Source organism: Tachysurus vachellii, chromosome 10, assembly GCF_030014155.1.
Source record: "Tachysurus vachellii isolate PV-2020 chromosome 10, HZAU_Pvac_v1, whole genome shotgun sequence".
Lineage (NCBI taxonomy): Eukaryota > Metazoa > Chordata > Actinopteri > Siluriformes > Bagridae > Tachysurus > Tachysurus vachellii.
The window spans coordinates 15,877,429-15,892,224 of NC_083469.1; the positions used below are offsets into that span (position 1 = coordinate 15,877,429).

The 14,796-nt window shown below is 38.4% G+C and overlaps 1 protein-coding gene across 2 annotated transcripts in view; it reads right to left on the reverse strand.

The window, feature by feature from the left end:
* eml5 (EMAP like 5) overlaps positions 1-14,796 on the reverse strand; it is a 41,415-nt gene that overhangs the window by 11,023 nt on the left and 15,596 nt on the right. For both annotated transcript variants that reach the window (XM_060879964.1, XM_060879965.1), the window contains exons 5-24: positions 11,138-11,323; positions 10,599-10,734; positions 9,913-10,114; positions 9,664-9,801; positions 9,163-9,419; positions 8,753-8,965; positions 8,484-8,651; positions 8,025-8,131; positions 7,747-7,865; positions 7,391-7,577; positions 7,118-7,223; positions 6,420-6,513; positions 5,032-5,132; positions 4,755-4,948; positions 4,519-4,630; positions 4,293-4,420; positions 1,632-1,773; positions 1,010-1,162; positions 507-638; positions 191-279 (exon numbers count right to left, since the gene is read on the reverse strand). In XM_060879964.1, coding sequence (XP_060735947.1) covers positions 191-279; positions 507-638; positions 1,010-1,162; positions 1,632-1,773; positions 4,293-4,420; positions 4,519-4,630; positions 4,755-4,948; positions 5,032-5,132; positions 6,420-6,513; positions 7,118-7,223; positions 7,391-7,577; positions 7,747-7,865; positions 8,025-8,131; positions 8,484-8,651; positions 8,753-8,965; positions 9,163-9,419; positions 9,664-9,801; positions 9,913-10,114; positions 10,599-10,734; positions 11,138-11,323 — 2,964 coding nt within the window. The remainder of the gene's footprint in view (positions 1-190; positions 280-506; positions 639-1,009; positions 1,163-1,631; positions 1,774-4,292; positions 4,421-4,518; positions 4,631-4,754; positions 4,949-5,031; positions 5,133-6,419; positions 6,514-7,117; positions 7,224-7,390; positions 7,578-7,746; positions 7,866-8,024; positions 8,132-8,483; positions 8,652-8,752; positions 8,966-9,162; positions 9,420-9,663; positions 9,802-9,912; positions 10,115-10,598; positions 10,735-11,137; positions 11,324-14,796) is intronic.

Below are 14,796 nucleotides of genomic sequence, written 5' to 3' on the forward strand. Positions count from 1 at the left end.
GGTCTTTCAAAATCACAAGAAAGCATGGTAGGTTCCTGTGATAAAGCAACAATGAACTTAAGTGCAGCCCAATTCCTTGTCTCCAAATTTAGACCCACACAAATAAAAAGTGGGCCATGCCCTTACCCCATTTAGACCTAGGATAAGAGCAAGTTACAGTAACCACAACAATACTTCAAGCATCCCTTACCTCTACGGCAGGAATGGTTTGCTTCTTCCCACGAGGGGCCTCAAAAAATAGCTGCTCCTTAGTTGCAGTGTTGACCTGCAAAAGCTTCCCTGGTGAAAGAAGGCACAGTTTTCATAAAGGCTTACAACACAAAGCCTATATAGGAGTTCTTTCGAGGAGCAAATTACAAAAAAGCAAGCAAACAAAAAAGTTATACAAAGAATAAACAGTGCAGTCTAAGCTTGCTGTGTTTATGATATTCAGCAACACCGGCCTAGACTATATTATTTGTTATTTATGTGTATAACATTTATTTATGTCCAATAGTTCTTCTTACCTCTTTTGTCCCAGTCCAAGTGAGTGATGTAGTTCATGGAGCCTTTGCATACACCCACTCTTTTGCTGCTCATCACATTGTATATATCCACAAAGGTGTCACCTGAAGCTACAGCCAAATATTTCCCTGCACCTATTGCAAGTGAATGCATTTATCAGCTCTAATTCATTCTCAATACCAAGCTAACGTTTACTAATCAATGTCTTAATTATGTGATAGTGCAATTGTAACGTGTATCATGTTATACAGTATATATGAAACAAATAACTGTTAAATTTCTCATGCTATATAATACAGACAGTGTGAAATCTTACTTTGTTTCTTTGCAAACCTGAGCTAGTCTTATTTTGAACTTTTTCGCTTTTGAATGTCTTGCATTCTGACAAAATCTCTATTTTCAAATTCAAACCCTGACAGACACTATTTGTGGCTCAACTCAGAATAGACTCACTACTCAGTGTGATGTGTCTGGATTTTATGCCGGCTCCAGCGTGCTGACTTACCAGGAGAGAAGCGGATATCAGAGATGATGTCCTTGCGGTAGTGGAATGACACCAAGTCTTCCAGAGTGTCTGCATTAACAATGAGGAAGCTGCCATCATTTAGCCCTACTGCCAGAGCCTTGCCATCCGGGGAGAAACAGCAGCAGCGACCACCTGCAGTTAAACAAACACCGTCACTACATGCTAATCACCACTTTCCAGCTTTAAGTACTAACATCAGTAATGGATTTTTCATTTGTTTAAGGCTTTGGACTCTTTATCTAGCCTTTAGATTATGAAAAGACAAATAAATTCAGGCTTATCTAATGCTACATAGACAGTCTGAGAATGCTCAATTTTTTAAACTGCTTTGATCGTTTCTACTTCTTTATAGTGTAGCATAAAATACATGCCACTGATTACTGAGGAAATCTTTTTGCTATAGAAAATTAAGTGTCTCTGCTTCAAGTAATCAATAGGCATTTTAAGATTTTTGATGTGTTTACGTTACAGTTTTGGTTACATTCAAACATAAGGCTTACTAAAGTACTCATGATACATATGAATATAAACTGTTGCAGTACGGTTTAGATCCAGAACTTAGTATAGCTTTAATTGTAGATAAAGGAAAGCCCCAGCCTACCTTTCTTGAGTTTGCGTACAGCAAGCATGCAGTGGCTGGGAGATAGGTCCCATATACGAAGGGTCTTGTCATCACTCACAGTGGCACACATCGGCAGGTGAGGGTGGGAGGCCAAACCCCAGACTTCTCCCTCCATATGACCCTGGCCAAGCAAAACAAGTAATACATTTCAGTGCAGTGAACACATACCATGATTAATGCCCTTATATAAGGCACTCTCTCACTGCAAAAGTTAGTGCTGCGTTACTAAAAATCACTGCAGCATATCGATCATAGTTGCATGTTAGAGAGACAGTTCAGAGCGATGCGCTATCTAGTATATAGCAGTGAGCTTCTTTATCCAGGCCCAAAGAAGTGGCTTAGTATGGACGAAACATAACACATCAAGTCTGAATTCATAGCCAAGTTAAACTAGCATTGAAAGCCATTTTTTCTCTTCTTGATGAATAAAATCAAATTCATCAAAGGATGATGCTAGGAGGCTGTGATTGATTTGCTGAGTAAAACAAAAACAAAAAAAAAATGTGTTACACTGCAGTAATCATTTTAATAAAAAAAATACCTACCCAGGTGTATGCCATATTTTCTTGTTAAAAATGGAAGCCAAAATTAGCACTGTTCAGAATGTACAAAGTTTAGGACCTAACCACAGAAGCACCTGCCTGCCTCAGCTTAGTTTTTTATGTCAAAACCTAAATAACACTAACAAAATCTAGCACAATGTTAAAGATTACTCTAGGCACTTACACATATGAGTTAATTCTATTTACTGTACATACTCCTTGTACATTTTATTAATACATTAACTCATTCAGAAATTCCTTCTATTAATATAGCCTGGAGATATATAAAGGAGATATATTCAGTCTATCAGGACAGTACATGCCGTAGATAGTCGAAGATCAGGTTTATTCACTCACTGAGCATTTTATTTGGAACACTCTAATAATACTGCTCTCAAAACAGCTTAAATTCTTTATGCTATGCATTTGACAAGATGCTGAAACTTTCCTTTGAGATTCTGGTCCATTCCTGCAGATTTTTCTGGGGCACATTCATGTTGTGAATCTCTTATTCTAACGCATCCCAAAGATCTTCTAGTGGATAAGAAAACAGTGACTGAAAACGACTGAAGAGAACAGTGAACTCTGAGTCATGTTCATAAAAACTTTTGCTTTGTGTCATGGTGCATTATCTGGCAGAAAGGAGCCATTAGAAGATGTTAAACTGTGTTCGTGAAGAGATGCACACTGTTAACAACAATATTAAAATAAGCTGTATTGTTAACGCCTCAAGGTTCCCTGTGTTCAGTGATGCATTTCACTTCACAACAATTGTACAGAGTTGTTATCTAAGTTACTGTAGCCTTTCTGTTGGCTTTTTCTGTTAATCTCTGCCATTAACCAGGCTTTACCTTCTGTATAATTTGCTCGTTGGATGTTTTTTCTGTATTGCACAATTCAAAGTAAACGCTAGAGACTGTTGTGTATGAAAATCCCATCAGGTCAACAGTTAAAGAAATACTTAACTCAGCCATTGTGGTATTGCTCCAACAATCATGCCATGGTCAAAATTACATTATTTCACCATTCTGATAGTTGATATGAACATTACCCACATTTTAGGCATTGCACTGCTGCCACATGATTTACTGATTATATAATTACATAAATGAGTAGGTGTATGATCAAGTGCATAATTAGTGTATTTGACATGAAGAGTAAAATCTCAGAAAGACCCTGTGAAGTTTAGCAAAGAGAAAGTCTTTTAAAGAAAGTGTGAAATGTGTAAGTGTTGTGTTAGAGTGAAGTATGTTAATGTTTATGACTTGTATCCCATGCAGGAAAAAATAACTAAAAAAGATCCACAGCTTTCCACTTACCTCCCTACTGCATCAACATGGTACATATGCTTTCATTTCATTTAAAAATAACTTTAGCAAATTTTTTTTTTCTGAAACTGTTCTCTGTTTTTGGCACTGTGAATTCTACAATACAACAGTAGTCCAAACTCTACAGTTCCCTGACACACATTTAACACCTAACAGTGCATGCAATTTATCACCCTGATTTAGTTCAATCATGCTATCTGATGTGTACTACTCTATGCTGTAGTGCTGAAATGAATCTTGTACTAATTCATTCATTAATTAATCTTGCATTAGTTCTAGTAATAACTTTAGCTACTGGAATTATCTAATACACATGACAAAAATCTTAATATATTTATATGTCCTAAAACTTATATGTCCTAACAAATCATAGATAAGCATCAGCATCAGCAATGGTTATTGAGGCTACATAATAAAGCAAATTACATTTACGTGGCAGATGCCATTATCCAAAGCAACTTACATTTAATTCATTTATATAAACTGAGCAATTGAATGTTAAGGACCTTGCTCAAGGGCCCAGCAGTGGCATCTTCGTAGACCTGGGTTTCAAAATCACAACCTTCTGAGCAGTAGTCCAACACTTTCACCACTGAGCTACAACTTGCTTTTAGTATTGCAAAAATGATTATGCAAAACAAACACAACTATATAAATGCACAAACAAACAAATACATAAAAAAATCAATCAATAGACATCAAAATAATCATAAGCACAAATTAAAAGATGTGCTAGTTTGGAGAAATAGTGAGAGGCTATTGCTCTGTACCTGGACTAAGAGGGTAATAGGCCCTGTTTTGTCCACCTCTAGAATCTCTCCATTCTTTGTTCCTACAAGTATGTGTCCATGTCCCAGAGATATGGCACGAATGGAGGGATTGTCTTCCAATAATAATCCTAAACAGAAAGGATTCATCATATCAGGCCATATAAAAGATTTTTTTAGGCTATGTGGTTTACTGCATGAAAATGTACTATGAATCTGACAGACTCACCTTTTGACCCTGGAGCAAGCAGAGATCTCTTGATAGCATATGTCTTTAGGCACCTCTCAAATGTGTCATCCCACAGAGCAACTATCCCATCTTTCCCACCAGTCGCAAACCCCTATGTGTAGAAAACATGTCAGCTCCTTTATGTTGTTTTCAGTAAAGCTTTATGAGATTATGCCATTTCAGCTGTGATTATCAAAATTCATTCTTTCAATTCTCTCACACATTTTCTCAAGTACCTTTTCTAGCGCATGCATGCTGAAGACTGGTCCGTCGTGAGCTTTGACCGTCTTCATTAGGAACATGTCCTTCCAGATGCAGATGTCTCCAGTGCATGTCCCAGAGAACACCATCTCCTCTGTCCAACCATATACTGCGCACATCATGGTCTCAGTTTTCCCTATGTTGCCCTTCTTCCCAGTTAGACCTCCACCTTTGAAAGTATAGCAGCATGCTCAAAAATATATTGTGTGGACATATTGTAATATAAAAAAGATCTTCATTGTTTAGTCTTACCTGCTTTATGCCAGAACTTCATGTGCTTCACGCCAGCAGTAATGAGCTTATCAGGCATATATGGGTTAATTTTAACAACAAATATCTTGTCCTTGCTTCCCCTGTAAAAAAATAAAAACAGAGAATGACTTCAAAGACATGTCACACAATCACTCGGACAAATTTTCATAACATTGGACACATATCTTCACATGCAATTGTCAGCTTCAAAATAAGTCTCAGAATAAAGCTGCTCTCTGTCATAACAGAGAAGTGTAAAAGTTCATGGGAGCCATAGCCTGGCTGTAATTGAGCTGTCTGCTGTGCCATTTTCACTGTCTAAATCCCAGCCACCAAGACAGCCATGTGGAGCTGAGATAATAGAGGCTGCTGTCTCACTCCCCACATTAGGCCCTGTTGCAGAGCGAGCTGAGCAATGAGCAGCGGCTACACTGTCAGAGCCTATTTACATCCACCTGACTCTCAGCCCTCACCAGAGCCCTGTGGTGTAGCCAAGTCTGAGCTCTGAGCTACTGGGATAAAAAAAATTGTTCCTCAAAGTTGTTGAGGAAGAGTAAAAAAATTCTAAAACACTGTTCTATACCTTGTATATGTCATTACATCATATTCATAATATACTCAATTAGCATCAAAACATTTACTATTAATAGATTCATCACATGAAAACAATTCTTAGTGAAGCTGCACATAGATGCTATTTTCAGGAGCAAAGAAAAAGACAGCAGCGTCTGTTGGGTTAAATATACTTTTGACTGACCAATGATTAATAGGCTGTGACTGTTGAGTGTGTTATGACAGGAGGATTAGAAGGGTTATTTCTTGGTTTACTGGCTCATGAATAAGCATTGAGTCTCAGTTCTCCACATTCACCATGCAAAATAGAGCAGCAACGTACACCATCATGTCTGGCTGAGACAGAATGGGCTATACAGAAATGGAGCAAAAAAAAAAAAAAATTACTGGGAATGTAACTTTAACATCCTGGAATGTGTAACAGTATGTTCATGGAAAATAATTTGGTTTCCCTAATGTAGATTCTATAAAAATCCACTTTTCATAAAAATAAGGTCATAAAACTCAGCATACTCTACATGATGAAATCAAAATGGATTTAAAAAATGCAGAGCAGTTTTTTGCACTTAGACTCAGACGTTTTTTAAAAACAGATTTTCAACAACAACAACAAAAAAAAAATCCCCGCAAATTTCACACAGACTCTAAAAGTCTAAGCACAATACAATAACCTCACAAACAAACAGCTGAATATACTGCAGCCTGAAGGACATGTTTGTTTGATCATGTACACACAAGAAGCATACTAATTAAGTTAGCAACTGGTGATTGTTATTCTCAGAGCTCTGTGCTCATAATGAGAAAAGGTGGCTAACCGGAAAGCCGAGAGCTTCTCTCCTTTCCTCCAGTCCCAAAGCACTATGGTGTGATTGTCATCCAGTCCCACTGAGGCCAATCGCTTTCCGTCCGCTAAAGACAGACAGACAAACGGACACATACAATATCAGCAGTGATAGTAAGAGTAACACAGCAGTGAATATACAGTTATATAATATATGCCTTGTAATGAATGTAACAAGATGTCACCACAAATAAATGATGACAGTAAGTAAAGCCGTGAATGAATTTGCATCGTTCGGTATTTAGTCACACACATATTTAAAATATGCAGCATATTACACATGGAGCACATGACTTAAGAAAATGATGTACACGAAGCTTAAATCATTTTTCAGCCCAGACTTTCTCTACCTCCCATGCTTGTCTCTCATGCAGAGAGTCTGCTGCTATTTACAGCTAGCAGAATGACAGGCAAGAGACAAAGAACTCACAGGCATACAGCATTACTGAGAGTCCCTGTAGCATATCTGCTGTTCATCAGTAAAAGTCTTATTATTTTACAGCTGAAATAACTCATTGAATCTGTTACATATTTAGAAGTCAGACACTTATTAGATGGAATCAGAAACAGATTTAATTATTTACATCCTTAAATTAGAATCTAAAAGACAAATCTAGTAATTAAAGATGATTTAGTGAATCCCTGCAATATGTAATGTTATTGTCACAGTACCTGAGAAGTCAAGTGCACACACTCCAAACTGGTGGAATCCTCTGAGAACAGACAGAGGCTTCAAAAACTCTGATTCCCAGACGTGTATAGAAGAATCTCTGCCCACCTGTTCAAAAATGTATGCAAATGTATAAGTAAAAAAAATGGACATCAACTGGATGGACAATTCAACTCAGGTGATTCAAATGACCAAACATTAGAAATAATTAGCTTATGTGGTATAATTTTGGGATTTAATTAGATATTTGAACCAGTCCAGCTACATGAGCATACCTGGCCTGTAGCTACATAATCTTTGATGGGGTGGATGGAGAGACAGAGGATGTCATCGTCATGGCCCAGGTAGAAACGTTGTGTGTTCTGCTGTCTGTTATACACCACCCCCACGGCAGCAACATGGTACACAATCTCCCCGGTCTGAGTGTAAAACAGGTTACTCCTGCAGTCATAGCCTCTGTAACTGAAATGCAGTCAGACAGGCGACACTGTGATACAACCGTGAGCCAAATAACGAGGGGCAAAACATTGCACAGTGATGGATCACCCTGACACTGCCTAATGGTGAATAGGGTCCACCATTTGTCTGCTACAAAGCATTGTGGTATGAGGATGAATAGGAGCAAGTGTACCCATGTATAAAGTGCAATCTTAGTCCATTGGCTGGAGGTCTTTCCCTTCTTTTCATAGCTGCCACTCGATGCTTTTCTTTGTACTGCTTTTTAAGTTGAGGTAGATCTTCTTTGTAAACCTGGAATAAAATATTTAAGGCATTAAATCTCTCCATACTTGGGCCACAGATAAAGAAGGCTCTGATATAAAAACATTGACTGAAATACAGTGTTGTTGGTGTGCAATTTGTTGTGAGCAGCACTTTTTCTATGCAACGGTTATTTTATATTTCACAGACCTGTCGGCGATACGTAAGCTGTGTTTCTTGTTCAATCTCGGAATCCAACTCAGGCACGTCTGATTGGTCAGAATCCGACTCCTCACTGTTGGAATCTGCCAACATCTCTGTGAGTTTAGTAGGGATAAATGAGCTTGGAGACTTATTAATTAGAGTAGGCTTTACATCTATCTGTACTGAACTGCCCACTTTGCAGTAGCCCCACAAGTCAAGCTGACAGTGGGAAAAAAAAGCTGATGGTTAAAAAAACAACGCTGCCAGGATGAGTTGTGATGGGACCATTAGGAAAATGAACTACTCTGCACTAAACTGTAAAGGAAAATGGGCAATGCAGCAGTCCCGCATTTGTCCAGCATTTATGTTTATAAGCAATTTAAAATGATTTGAATGCATTTTATATCAAATATTCAAATATTCATTGATTAATAATTAAGTATACATTTAATTATTGAACTGTACCTTGTGCGGCTATATGGAGATTATCTTTTGACTTCCTTTCAGGTATAAATTTCCACTGAAACACTGAATGGTCAGCTCCACCGATAGTTATCGCCCACTGATAGTCATGTGACCACCTTACATTGGTTATGTGTGCAGAGTGACCTAAGTATTTCTTGAATTTTGCACCTAGAAAGAAGGAACAAAATGCGTGTTCAGATAGAAAGAGACAGAACATGACTAACAAACAATGATCCAGGTATAGAAAGCAATCTTTAAAGGGCACAAACCTTTCTTTATGCATGGATATCGCAATAATTTAACTAATCCGTAATCATCGGCTGTTACTATAATTTGACTTGAAAAGTTGGCATCTACAGAGTTGACGTCACTGATGTCAGAGTATTTAGGCCATATCCCATTCACTTCTGGACCGAGAACACAGGTCCATGAGGACCACTGTACTAGCTTCAGCTCCTCTCGGTTTGTCACCTCCTTCCCAGCTGAACAAAAATATCCGCAAGAACATAAACAACTAAGCTTCGAGTTGCATTAAATGAAATTATTTACTATTAGTATAATGTTACAAATCAAGATACCCGATTTCAGAGTAAACTCAACAACCCACAGAGACCTAACAGTTTGGAAGATCTAATAAATTGTATAGTGTTAAGTGGTGGAGAAAATGTGATTATCTTACTGGGCATTCTGTAAAATAGCCTCCTGCCACTGCCATCATTGGTCTGCAGGTATTTGCTGTCAGTGGACCAGTCCATGTGTGTGATGAAGCTGGTGGAGCCCACACATTCGCCCACCTTCTTATAGCGCTGCACCACACCGTAGATATCCACTGAGTTATCATTGGAGCCCACAGCCAGGTGAGTCCCATCGGGAGAGTACTTTAGCTCATGAATGGCTTCCTTGCGGTCTTTGATGTGCACCACTTCCGTCATGTCCCTATGAAAATTAGTGTATTGTATTTTTCTAGTCTACCCTTTTACTACTCTATTGCACAGTACTATGATTACACAGTGGCAAAAGAACTGATGCTTCCATTATATTTAATGTCACATATCTTATTATACATAAGTTACTAATAAAGACAGATCCTCTGAATATATTAAACTAAATATATTTTAGGGTGTTTCTCTTCTGTAGTTTAAAGTATAATTAATATAATGCTTGGGTGTATATAACCAACCTGATTCTCAGCACAGTGAAAGAGCCGTCCTTCATGCCCAGTGCCAGGTGGATGCCGTCAGGACTCACTGCTGCACAGCGGATGGGCTCCTCCATGTTACAGCGTGCTATCAAAGCATGGTCTACCAGGCTCCATATCCTACAATATTAAAAAAGTCAAAACTCAACAACGTAAAATACGTACTGCTCTTTTTAAGTCTGCAGATTTCGATTATGGTTTTTAAATTTAAAGACAGCGTCAACTTTGTACCGGACAGATCTGTCATCACTGCCAGTTATAGCCAAAGGTTTGGTCGGGTGCACCGCCAGGGCCCAAAGCTCGCCTTCACAGTGGCCCTGCATGATGAGGAAAGGCTTGGTGCGGTCATGCACCACCACCTCAAAAATCTCGCTGTCCTGTGTGCCAACTAATATGTGGTCCCCTCTCCAGCACACACTGCGTACCGACAGTCCTAAAATCATATCATCAGTAATGGGGTATTAAATCATACAGTTAGACAGTTAAATCATTCTGAGAGACAGTGAACACTGACAAATGTTGAAATGACTCAAGGAAATTGGGAGAGCACACAAGAAGGGTGGCAGGACTTTGCTTATGAATGTAGACATCTAAAGAGCTGCAGAGACGCTGGCAATAGGCATAACACGGTTGAATTCAAAGTGGGGTTGTTTAAATATGGTAACCTCGTCAAGGTAACCCACCTCTAGAATTTTCAGCTCTAGCTACTGATGAGTCAAAGCAAATTGAGTAAAAGAGCAAAAGAAGAAAGAGAGTCTGTTAGCACTGAAACACTGCATAACATTTATTCTAGTTCATGTTTTATAAAATAAAACAATATTAGAACATGTAAAGCTTTATGTAATGATCCCAGTTCCAAAAGGTACAATAAATAGTTTACAGGTAGAAGGGGCAAAGAGACAAAGAGATTTTATTACCTTTATATCCCTGGTCTGTTTCCCTGAGATCGATGACAGTGATAGGTTTGAAGCTCAGGTCCCACAGTCGGATGCAGCCATCCCTGCCACCAGTAGCAAAGCCCTCTTCACATGCATTCATGCTGAAAATCCCAGACTGCAAAGCCACACAGACAGAAAAAGGATTCATTAAGGTCAAATTTATCTTTGCACTGTTTGAACTGCAAACCTTTTTAGTATCAGACACATCTTTTGTGTATTCATGCTAATAAATAAGATGACATAGTGAGTACAAAACCAGACAAAGGTTTGGAATAACATATTAAAGTGTATTAAATGTAGTAAATTGTTCAAATGACCAAGAAACAGTGCTAGAAAGATATGTAGTATCTTCTTAACCAATTCTCTTTGTATCCTTGTACCTACGTGGTACATAGGTACTTGCTATAGGTAAAACAGCAAGAAATGAAGAAGTGATATCATCCTTTTCATTACAGATGATGGTTTTTATTAACTGCTCAGTACATCATACAGGTAGGAGATGCAGTGACACAACTCACCCCATGTGCTCCCTGTATGGTCCGGATCAAGTTGATTCCCTTCCACACGTAGATGTCCCCATTCAAGGCACCAGAGTATGTGACCTCATCCCTGGCACATGCCACACAGAGAATGGTCTGCAGCTCGCCTGTCCTCCCAAACATACCACGTTTAGGGGTCAGCGCGTTCCCACACAAACTCCAGAACTAAGGCAGTGAGAGAAAACAACTGTTGCAATATTTCTGACATATAATATATAGATATTATATAGTATAGATGTATTCTGTGTAAAACCTTTGACACACATTATTTGAAAATCTTCAAGTATCTTAGATGTCTCTGTCTAGTGGATACTTCACTGAACATACTGTATACATGAGAATGTAGCAAAAAGTTAAGCTGTGTTTAGACGAGCAAGCTGATAGAGAAAGGCAAACTGCAGAGCTCCATGTCATGCACACAAGGTCACCTGTGTGTGTGAGTGACCTTATCCTGAGAAATATAGAATCGTTGTGACTGAACTGAGCAAGGACAACAACATATGTCCTAAAATATTCATCAGCCATTTAGCATTTGGTTCCATGACTCCAAAGTATGTACAGTTTCTACCTACAGTATGAATTACTTTTATTTAATAATGTGTGCTCATGAAGATACACACTAGCACACACATGCCATAGCTTTCAATGTCAAGATTCTTTGATATTCAGGTAAGTGTATACTGGAATACTAATATATTCCAAACATGAAGGTCTTCTTTCCCCCACACAGAGTAGCCTTATTCAGCCTGACTATGCTTAATTCATTGGGAATTCAGGATGCTGGGAGGCAAGGCCAACACATTCAAGGCCAAACAGCTACAATGTACAAAAGGTGAAGATAAGGAAAAACTAGAAAGGAAAAAGCAAAAGCTTGGATCACTGATGAATGTGTCAGAAACTGAGTGTATTATGGCAGCACAGAAATAAACAACACTGAACCACAAAGCTAAGGTTTCAAGCCTTCTCTTTGGAAAGCTTTTAATGTAATCAACATGAGTCAGTGCTATTTATCTGCCAAACCTCTTGCCAAACACACAAACTACCCCACTGCCACCATCACATCTGATCTTCCACACTGTACATACAGCATATCCATCTGCCTGTTCCAGTCTTTGTGCAGTCACATATATAAAAATCAGGGACTCTCAGGGAGATCTTTTTACAAATGCATACAGGAAAATCCCTTGTGTGTGTGTCTCTATGTGTGTGTGTGTGTGTGTGTGTGTGTGTGTCTGTGTGTGTGTTATTCTGTCCTCTCCATAAAAAACTGTTAACTCTTCTCTTGTGAAACAGAATCATGTTTTAAAAATAAAGTGTGGATGGCACACAGGCAGCACTGCCACCTGATAGCTCCAGGGTCCCCAGTTTAATCCTGTGCTCAGTTTACTGTATGTGTGAAGTTTCACACTTGTGTGTGTTTCCTCCATGTATTCCAGGTTCCTCCCATGTCCCAAAAACATAGATATAGGCAGACTGGCTAAGATAATGTTGGTGATTGTGTATGTAACTTACACCATTACTATCCTATGATTATATTGAAACATGTAATGCAACTGAAATACATAAATCTAATAGTGACTGTATATACAATTCTATAAATTATACAATAATTGAATTGTACTGCAGTAGGACAGGAGGCACATGTGAAGATCTGAGTGAGCTTTAGGAGGCTGAGTTATAGGATGTGGTAGTGCGGGCAGCTCTAGCAGCTCAGTGAAGCTTAACAAACCACTAAGCTAAGAGTAGAGAGCAAATATGCATGCACACACACCACCTCCCTTCACAACATTAAACACAAGCAAAACCAAGGCTTTCTTCTAACACTGAATGAATCAATCCCTAACTTCAGTTGTTCTGGTAGTACAGTAATTATAAGATGGCAGAGAATCCTGTATTTCAAAGCCACCATGTTTTCCTGTGGCTGTCTTGCAAAGAGAAAGATAGAGAGAGAAGGGATTACTTCAGGCTAAATCTCCTTCATGCACTGAATGTTGTAATCGCTGACTGAGCACTGGGTCTGGAAGCAGATGTCACATGGTCCAGGAGGGAAAGACTCAGGAGCAACTGCCACACTGCACTGTCATGGGAATGGTGGATATGTGTGTGTGTGTGTGTGTGTGTGTGTGTGTGTGTGTGTGTGTGTACGTGTGTGTGAGAGAGAGATAGGAAGTAAGAGAGCAGAGATTTAGAGCCATAGCTACTTCCAGAGGATTAGCTGGAACGAAAAGACAAGCCTTTGTTGCAAGTAATAGGTTTTGCTCTTTTACTTAACACTCATTAGCAGTGACAATCACACTGTTCGGCACAATATAGCTTTATACTCATAACTCTTCTGCAATACCAGCAGATGATTTATATCCTCAAATGCAATGTGTCTCAAACTGTGAACTACAGTATTTCAGCATGTCTGCAATATGATGATTTAATACCTCTATCACAATGTCAATGAATATAAATTCTTTTCTTTTTTTTAAATAAAATTAATTACAAACTAACTGGAAGCAGCTGATTTGTAAAGGTTAATATGTTCATGTTCAATATTTGTTATATATATAAATTATTACAATTACTATTGCTTATACTATATTCCCATATATTGTGATATATACTGCATATTACTACATATACTGCAGTTCATAAAGCACGAGCTCTCATTGATCGTGCATTACTTGACACTCACAGCCATGAGATTAATGCACGCACTGCAGCACAACTAAAGCAAGTCCCTTATAGTATTATTCTATACTGAATACCGAAATCACCCAATGGCTTTGAAGAAGTTAAAAAGGCATTCAGCTCAAATTCTTTCATCAGCATTCGAACATAAGCTAAATCAGCAAAATACTTAAATCTTCATGTTATTCATTAGCACTACTCCAGTGCTAAACAGACTTTGAGCTAAAGAGCTACATTCTAATAACTCTGTACACAACAACTCAAAAAATAAATCTGCTAATATATATCCTACTCTGTGCTTTAAACACCTGCTTCAACACACCAGCTAATTACTGTGCTGTGTTATACCAGGAAAATCACCACGCTGAGTTGGACTCCAGCCCTGTCTATCCACCCACAAGCACAACTCCAGCTTTCTGCTTTTATACAGTGGGTGCAGGGTTTCAAAATACATTCTAGCTAAATGACTTGTTACAACTGGGGAAAGAAATAGACTGTTTTCCCAAGTACATCTATATCAAGGTTTTTTAATCAAGTAAAACTACTGAAACACAGAACATCTCTGTCTGTGTATTAGCTTCTTACTGTTAGCTTATATCATTAAACTACCATCAACTCTAAGAGAATATATTACTATTTTCTTCTGACTGGCTCGACCACACGTTCACTGTCCGTTTTTTTAGGAGCGCCTGCACAACTAAACATTTATGCATCTAATCAGCTAATCATCCTGACAAATACAGATCACTAGCTTTAGAATGAAGAAAAAGTGTGATCTTTTTATTTTTGATTGCGTCAAGAACAGATATCTGAGGCTCTTATGGGCACAGACTCACCTAAACTTGACAGTTCAAGTTTTAAAAAAAAATCACCTGGTATGTTTCCAGTCTCCAAAAGTCCAGCATTTAATACCAACACAGATATCAAATATACCAAAGAAATCACCTTTTTTTATTTATCCT